Consider the following 8,871-nt stretch of genomic DNA (forward strand, 5'->3'; position numbering starts at 1 on the left):
ACACTCAATATAACGCTACCATTTCCCTTCCACAACAAACGTGTGTACAAGCGTAGTGGTAAGGCGTTCGCCTCGTGAGAGGAGGTCATGAAGTTAACCTCGTCAAACCCATATTTTTCCCCCAAAATGGATCGAATGGTCCGAGATCAACAACGATTTGTGAGTGTAGATCCCCTTCGAAAAGGTGTCGAATAGTTTATTCGTGGCTCTCTCTCTCTCTCTCTCTCTCTCTCTCTCACTCACACACACACACACACACACACACACACAGACACACACAACTCCTCGGTAAAAAGGAGTGATATTTACATTTGCCTCTCCAGGCATCGATACCAAAAGCATAAAATAAACTATCTTTCATTTTCATAAGGAGTACTTTGACCAAGACCAATGGGCTCCAACAAGGAGGGACCCAAGGAATTTTGGATTTTTTTGGCTCCTTTGGCAAATTGGCAGGTTTATTTAGATTTTAGTGTATAGTTTTTTCCTCCAATTTGAACCCGAGTTAGTTAATTTAGCCTAGCGTATAGGAATATTGTTGCAGTGCAAATGGTTGGCAACTTGGCACTTGGCAGATCATGAGTTGGGGTCTCTCTCTTCGATTTGACTGTGATTTCCCTCTCTCCCTCATTCTCTCTCAAATTTTGAGCTCGCCTCGACTGCATCAGCTTGCAGTCTCTCTCTCTCTCTCTCTCTCTCTCTCTCTCTCTCTCACACACACACACACACACTCTCTCTCTCTCTCTCTCTCTCTCTCTCTCTGTCTCTCATCTCTTTGGCAACACACACACACACATCCCCTTCCACTCCATTGCACTCTCCCCTCCCCATCAAATCAGAGACAGCCACTCATGATCCAATTTCGAAAGTTCAAATTTCTGTTGGCAATCCCGCTGTCCCAAAGGCAAACCCTAATTTGCCTTGAGATCCTTGTCACCATGATACCTGCACGCTTCTGAGTGCATGCATTATTGCCCTCAATATACTAATTACCAGCCCTAATCATCTATAGTTGGGATCCAAAAAGGGAGAATGTGGGTGCACTAATTGGCCCTTTGCTACTATCAATGCAGCTTCATATAATCAGCAAATTTGGAGTGAATTTGCAATTTGTTTAGCGCCATACTACAGCTTATTGTGGGCTATGTGATTAGATATTGGTTGTGAGCTGAATCACCTTAATTAGCATGAAGGCTTTCTGTTACTACTTAATCACCTTAATTAGCACTGAAAGTACGTTGATTAGCAAGGAGATTAAACTTGTGGGTAATGTGATTAGGATTGTGGGCATATAATCTTCTTAAATATTATCATCGATCCGTGTGTTTATGCGAGTCCGATTACTCTAATTAGGGGAACTATCATGATCTGCAGTGACTTCAAGTACTCTCTGGCCCATTCTTGTATCCTTGCGTTGCTGTTATTATAGTTACTATCTCTTTCATTCACTCCTATTCATTTGGACCCATCTCCAGCTTTAAAGTGTCTTGTTATTTGCAGGCTTTCCATTGCAAAGTGTAGCTTTCATGCATGCATGCATACATGCACATGGCCAAAATTCATCATTACAGCTCCTTACAATGTACCCTATTCTTGTAACCACCAAATTGGACACTTGATTAGTAGCTTGCTAATTAGCATATGGCTCTGTCTATAGTGACAAATGTCTTAATTATCTCATTATAAAGAGACTATGGCTCTTCAGTATCAGCTTATGCATCTATGGTCATCACTAGTCTTCATCAAATGGCAAGAGCTAATCTTCATCAGCTGCCATTAATCTGCTTAGCAGAGTAAGAAAAAAAGATCAATGTGCTAAACATAGCTAATTTCCTCAGCAACTCATGATATCTGGCCACGATTAATGCGCCATGACAATGAAGTACAAAGGCACTGATTCCAGCAGTTCCAGCTTATCCTCAAGCAGCTCCTGCACTAGTGATGGTAATGCTATGGATGTTAATAATCCTAGCTACAAGAAGAGCTTGGTTAGTACAGTCAGAAAAGCAAAAAGCAGGAAAGGAAAAACCAGCTCTGAATTAGAGCCCAACTCATCGACCGACGATGATGGATCTCCAGGCAGCATCTGCAACAAAGACAGCAGCTTCCAGGTATTTTTTGTGCCACATTTCGCACAATACAGAGGGTAAAATAATTAGAATTTGGATTTGGTAATTCTGATTCAATACATGTACTATGTTAATTGGCCATATGTGACCCAATTTTTGGCATTGCCCCCATATGTTCACCCAATTAATTAGTGAAGATAATGCTACTAATGAGCAGAGAAAGGATTAGCAATACAATTAACCGAGACCTTAATTTAAGGAAAGTTTTTGTCCATGAATGGTCAACACATTGTGTGTGAATCACGAGCCATTATTACAGGCTTTAACTCATCATGGGAAGAAGAGAAGGTGGTTCAATTTTCTGTAAGATGAAAAATATAAATTCTGCTTTGCTGTGTGTGTCTTTTGATGTAAAATAAATTTGCAAAGTTGAAATGAACATGTTTTCTGTGCAACATCTTTTGATGCAGGAAAATGTGCATGAAAAAGAGAGAAAGAAAATGACCTTTACTAATTAGGGTATGTTAATCTGTGCCATTTTGTCATGATTAATTATAAGGGTGGGCTTGCAGAAAGAAAAGCAATCAGCACAAAAACTGGAGAGGAGGGATGCAGAGGTGCTTGCAGGAAAGGACTCTGCTCTTCTGAAGCCAGAATGGCCTGCCCATGCAGGTACAATGTACTTTCCTGATGGAATATGACCATTTCCCTGCTTAAATTGTGCAAGGCTTGCAAAGTTGCAAGCCTTTCTCTTTTTGCACAAAAGCAACCATTTTTTGGATGATTTTCTTTAAAGTAATGTAAAATTTGATGTAATGCACCTATGAATATATCCTTTTGAGAAGAATTCTTACTTTTTTGCCACCATTTCCTTGAATTTCTCTGCTCAGAATAGTATAACTTTCCTTTTAATCTGCTTAATTATCTCCTTAATCATAATTCCTGCACCCTGTAGATCCAGATCAGGAAGAGCTTTACTTGACTTGCCCAAAACATAAGATTAATTGCAATAGTTTTCTCTATTTGTAGATCCCTTACAAGTTACAAGAGAGCATTTTTTCTAGGTTCCCATTAATTTCACAAGAAGTTTAGGACAGATACTCACAGTAATTGTCACATTGTGACTTACCTCAACATCATGAGCTTTAGCTCCAGAGGCACTGCATACCTAGCTAGGTATGTGGTGCCTCTCGAGTAGAAGCTCATGATGTTATGCATTGTATGAAAACACTGAAAAAGACTCCATTTTCTTACATGAGAAAATTTCTAAATCTTCTTGTATCATAAGTAAAAAGTAAAGTATTGATCACTTAGCTTAGCTACTTTTTTCGTATTAAAATTCAAATATTTAAGTGATTTGGGTTAGTAAAATATCATTGGGGGATAGGAATTAATTAATGGGAGCGTGTCAGATTTTACCATTCCAAAACACATATATATTATATATCCTTGTCAAGTACTTGCAGTTTGATCTGCATGTTCAAATTTCATCTCTTCTGATAAGCACCTGAACTTTGAACTTTGAAGTGACCAGCTTGGTGCTTTCAACAATGATGCAATTTTCACATTGCTATTATAATAGCGGCTTTGTCTTGTAGCTCATGACCATGTACTTTTCTCTGACGCAAAAAAAAGTACTAATAAATGTAGATGCTTTAGACTCAAGGCTTCAAATGGTAAATATATGGCATAGCATGCACTTTTTTGCAAATTTGCACAGCTTCTAGCCTATTTGAGTAGCCTTTTCCTTGTACCATTTCTGCCTATAGAACCTTACTTTTGAGAATTAAAGCCAGTACAGCTAAGCTAGTAATTAGAGCTCTCCCCCATGGACCTGTTAAGGGGCTGTCGCGGAGAATTAAGGGCCCTTCATTTCCTGCGCTAGCAGTACCCGGTTGGCTGCTTGTTCTTGCCCTCTTGAGTACTATTGTTTTGAGCTTTGGTTGCTCCTCTCCCATCAAGCAACAGCTTTCTTTCCTCTCCCCCATTTTCTCATAATTAGCACAAAAATAGTCCCTTTAATGCCCTAGGCTTTTAGGATTTAGCATGTATGTATGTATGTGTGATCCATGGTAGCTGTAAATTACACTAAGTGCCACAGCCATCCACAGAAATTATCACCTTCATCACATCTCTCAATGATCTCATAATTTTTTATTCATGATGGGCATTTACTCGTATCCCTGAGGTCCTCTACAACAAGTACAAATTCTGTCAGCAAGCTCTTTTTGCTAACCACATCACTAGAGCTTCAAGGCAGCTTTTACTTTACATCTAAAATCTAATAGATTGATGGATCAGTAATCATTGGTATGAAAGGTCACACCGTCACAATGATCATTACAAGTGACCAGCAAGTACTTGGGTAAGTATAAATCAATTGTTTCCAACAATTTGTGACTTGCAGCCGGCGGCACCAGGCCTAATTTTGGAAGGCTTCGACGCCCTGCGGAGGCACTTTTATCCTTCAGTGAAGGGCAAAAATGTTTTTCCCTTTCGAAAGAAGGATAGAATATTGAAAAATCTTTGAGTAGCCCTTCTAATTTTTGCCTAAATATAGCTTAATGAAGGATAGGTAAAAATTTACCCTTCAAATGAATGATTAGGGTCACCCTTCAAAAATGACAGGGGCTTGCCATCAAAAAGGGCATTTTGTACATGTACTCATTCTTAGGACTTTAATGAAGTAATGTTGATGCTCTTTCAAGCTCTGATACCATGCTTTTAACTGTTGGTTAAACACAGAGACCTTTGAGAAGAAGGCTTGGACTATAAACAGCAAGCAAGCCAAATCACAAGCCCAACATGAGGTGGAGATGAAGCAAGAGCAAGAAGGGGCAACAGATCCAATGGACAAAGAGGTGCCCAATTTGCAATATGTGAGGAAGGAGCTTCCCCACATAACCCTGGTTAAGTCTAACTCTGTGTCAGCAACAAAGGCTGATAACATCCTAAAGCTTGACTACATTTCAGCGAGCTCCAACTCCCACCATGCTCATAACCACAAGTTGCAAGGACATAGGCTTAGCACAGGAGATAGCCCTTTGAATATGCAGAAAAGGTATGGCTCCCAAGGCCCTGCCTTTTATAGAACCACAGGCTTTCCTAGCCCAGGCACCCCTTCTAGAAGTAGCTTTTCTGGGGTGCCCACCTCCTTGATGCTCAACAACAAGGCTAATTATTACAACATGGTTGGCAGAATTGCAGTAAATGATGCTAATGGTAAGCTCTTGCCTCTTTATAGCCTTCCCCCTTGCTGTGATCAGGATGCCAACCTCATCCCTGGTAGACTCTCTGTTGGCTTCTCCTCCAGAGCTGCCGGACCACCTCCTTCCAAGTGGGACGATGCCGAGAAATGGCTTGTCAACGCAAGCCCCTCCCACCCATCGCAGCCCCCCTCTAAACAACCTGCTAATTACATCCTTAATGAAGCCACTAACACTAATCCTTATGTTGCAGAAGGCAAGAAAAGCATCCCTAGTGTCAATAAAAGGGTACTTAATGATGTGGTGGTATCGTCTCATTCGCCAGTGGATGATCATCATCATTATGCAAACAAGCAGCTGGCTTACAACAATGCACATACATTAAATGATCACCACCAACAGTCAGGCTTTAATGCTGCTAATTATATGAGCATGCATGATAGCTATATACAATCAAGGTCACTTGTTCCTTTGGCTTCTTCTTCCAGTGATGGGCATGTGCAGGAAGATGGAGGTGCTAGTGGTGCAATGAGTGATAGTGAGCTTTCCAACACTCAAGAAGAGTTCCAATCAGCCTTTGTGAGGAGCGCCTCACACAGACAGGGTACTGATGGTAAGCACAAGAACCACACGAAGAAGGGGCAGCTAATCGGTCGGAAGGATCGTACGTCTGCGCCGGTGAGGAAGGAGGAGCTGGTCATTTCTTCCCCTGTAAGCTTGCAGCTGGAAAGGTTGAAGCTGGGCAATGGTTCTTCTCACCTCAATGATCAGCTCCCTAAAATGCATGGTAAAGTACTATAAGTAGCTTTATGCCTTATACTTCATTGTCAGTGAGCAAGTAATTAATGCCTATCGTAGGGAGTCAAAGATTAAGCTGTAGAAGATTAATGCAAAGTTAATATCATTTGAGGCTGCAAGTAATTATTGTCACAAGAAGATTAGAGATATTCTCATGTAGAAAAACGGAGTCTTTTTCAGTGTTTTTCATACAATGCATGACATCATGAGCTTCTTCTCGAGAGGCACCACATACCTAGCCAGGTACGATTGGGGGCAAGGGACCACTGCTCCCCCCAACCAGGCCGACGGTCCCTGTTCCCAATCGGATCTAGCTAGGTATGCGGGTGCCTCCCTCACAGAAGCTCACGATGTTGAGGTAAGTCACAATGTGGAAATTATTGTGATAATTTCTGATTGACAATTGTAATCATTTGCTAAATTTCTTAACAGAATCTGTAGAAAATTCTCCACATCTTTCCTTTCAAACCTTTGTGACACCTTCTTTTGAATTTTTGTTCTTGGCGGGAACAGATGTGTACGCCGTGGAAACTACGAGGAATGCAGGGCCGTGTGTTGACGAGACGACGCGTGTGCAGGACGTCGACGTGGCAAGCAGCAGCATGACGAGGCTGGTGGTGCAGGCGGGGAAGGTGGTGGGGAGGTGGGGAGCAGGAGCGATGCGTGACGCGTCAACGGACGTGTCACCCAAGATGTCCATGTCAAGGAGGGACATGGGCACGCAGATGACGCCAGTGGCCAGCTGTAAAACTTCGCGGGCAGGGACACCACGCAAGAGCGGGTCGCCAGCGCGGCACAACACCCCGACAGTGGATGCCACGTCAGGGACTACGGCGGATCGCAGCCTTGCAAAGGCTACGGAGGCAGCGGGATGCCAGGTGGCGAAATCGGAGAGTGGCCACGTCAGCGGCAGAGGTGGCTCGGATTCCAGCGTGTCCAATACTGACAGCACTACAAGCAGCAGCTGGAAGAGCTTGCAAGAGAGCTTAATCTCTGCGTCGGAGCATCCTCAGCAGCTGAAGCCCCATTTTGATGAATACATGCAGGAGTCGTTGAAGGTGGACAACCCACAGTATTCCGCCTGGGAGGAAGCCGAGCGCTCCAAACACATGACCAAGTAAATCTCTCTCTCTCTCTCTCTCTCTGCCTACAAGAAGTTTTAGACGGCTTCCCTTTTGGGAAGGAGATCCTCTTTCCCCGGTTTTTCCCATATTGTTCAACATCATAAGCTTCCGCAAGCACGTGCACCTAGCTAGGTGCGGTTGGGGGGGACCCCCTACCCCCAACTTCACCTAGCTAGGTGTGCGATGCTCCCCCGCAAAATTCACAATGTGGGAAGTTATTGAAAGCTTCCTGTGTAAGCTCTTCTTGGTCGGTTGCCTACCACTCTCAACCATTTCGAGGGTTTTTAACACCCCCACCCCCTCTTTACAATAAACCTTGATTGACAATATTGTGAATTGTTTGGATCTTTTGACAGGTGTGCTCGTGAGGAAGCTAGAATTGATGCATGGGAAAGTCATCAAAAAGCTAAGGCTGAAGCAGAGTTAAAAAAGCTTGAGGTTTGGCATGATACCTTGCTAAATTGCCACAAACCTTGCTGGCTACTAAACATCATAATCTCTCTCTTCTCTCTCTCTCTCTCTCTCTCTCTCTCACACACACACACACACACACACATTAATGTGCACGCATGCATGCTAGGCAGATACACACACTAAGACTGGGTTCACAACAGGCGGCAGAAGACCCACCACATTGCGCATGTGGGAGCTCTCGTGCGCATGTGGATGCACACCATGTACAACAATGGTTATTCTTCACTGAGCATGGCAAGTAGGCATAAATTTTGCATAGTGCTACCTCATGCTACCTTAGGGATACCAAGAGTTAATCTATGATCGAAAGACTTTAATGATTATTCTTGCTTTGCAAAAAGTTTTGCCTGCCCTCTCTCTTAAAATTGAATGTTTTGTTAGTTATTATTGTACATTTACTTTGCAATCGTGAAATTTGTTGTAGATGAAGCTTGAAAGATTGAGAGCACAAGCAACAGAGAAGATAATGAACAAAGTGGCCACAGCGCATTTGCGAGCAGAGGAGATGCGAGCAACAGCAAGAGCTCAACAAGCTGAGCAATTAGCCAAAGCACTTGAGAGAGCCAATAGCATCAACAGAAAAGGTGGTGGTTACTTCTCTGAGTCACTTGGAGTTTGTTTCTCCATTATGCCTTAATGTAAAACATTTGTAACCCTTAACAAGATGACCATTGGATCTCCTCTTCAAATATTGTGTGAAGCTTTGTCTAATCTTAACTCCAAGGGGTCTATGATCCATGGACAAAGTTTGAGAGCTGAAAAATTTATTATAGCTTATGTTATGTCATCAATATTTATAAGAGCACGTTCGCATACAGGGGTGCTACCTCTACCTAGCATGCATCAACCACGAAGCTTTCCTTCCTCAACTCTACCAATTTTGGCAGAGTTAGTGCTACCCCCACCTTGCCTAGTGCACAAGACAACACTCTGTTCAACTTTCAACATTCTTGAGACACTTCGCTCCAAGCTTGCTTATGTCAACTTTACCCTTGCTGGCCTGGCGTGCGAAACTACTCTAATCTTGTCATTTGTGCATAGTCTCAATTTTTTGTTAATGAGGTTTATTAGTTTTGAGGAATCTTTATTATATCCTCTTACTTATAGAGCATTACGCTAGCTCATGCAATGGCATTGGACCCCTTGATCTCAAGTTTTTTATGCCTCCAACATCAATCCTTGTGTGTGTACAGTGTGTGT

The 8,871-nt window shown here is 42.6% G+C and overlaps 1 protein-coding gene across 3 annotated transcripts; it reads left to right on the plus strand.

Moving 5' to 3' along the window:
- Positions 1–571: 571 nt before the first annotated feature.
- Positions 572–8,446, plus strand: LOC147428205 (uncharacterized). Of its 3 annotated transcripts, XM_086496675.1 has the most exons (7): positions 572–2,111; positions 2,642–2,741; positions 4,815–5,291; positions 5,529–6,062; positions 6,587–7,190; positions 7,554–7,635; positions 8,096–8,446. In XM_086496675.1, exons 1-7 carry the CDS (start codon positions 1,872–1,874, stop codon positions 8,306–8,308), a joined length of 2,250 nt encoding a protein of 749 aa, XP_086352801.1. In that variant the 5' UTR covers positions 572–1,871; the 3' UTR covers positions 8,309–8,446. The 3 variants fall into 3 exon arrangements, with proteins under 3 accessions (XP_086352801.1, XP_086352800.1, XP_086352802.1); XM_086496674.1 differs by having other exon boundaries at positions 4,815–6,062; XM_086496676.1 differs by lacking the exons at positions 572–2,111; positions 2,642–2,741 and adding an exon at positions 3,482–4,434 and having other exon boundaries at positions 4,815–6,062.
- The last annotated feature ends 425 nt before the right edge of the window (positions 8,447–8,871 follow it).

Source organism: Adiantum capillus-veneris, chromosome 23, assembly GCF_014529385.1.
Source record: "Adiantum capillus-veneris isolate H3 chromosome 23, ASM1452938v2, whole genome shotgun sequence".
Classification (NCBI taxonomy): Eukaryota; Viridiplantae; Streptophyta; class Polypodiopsida; order Polypodiales; family Pteridaceae; genus Adiantum; species Adiantum capillus-veneris.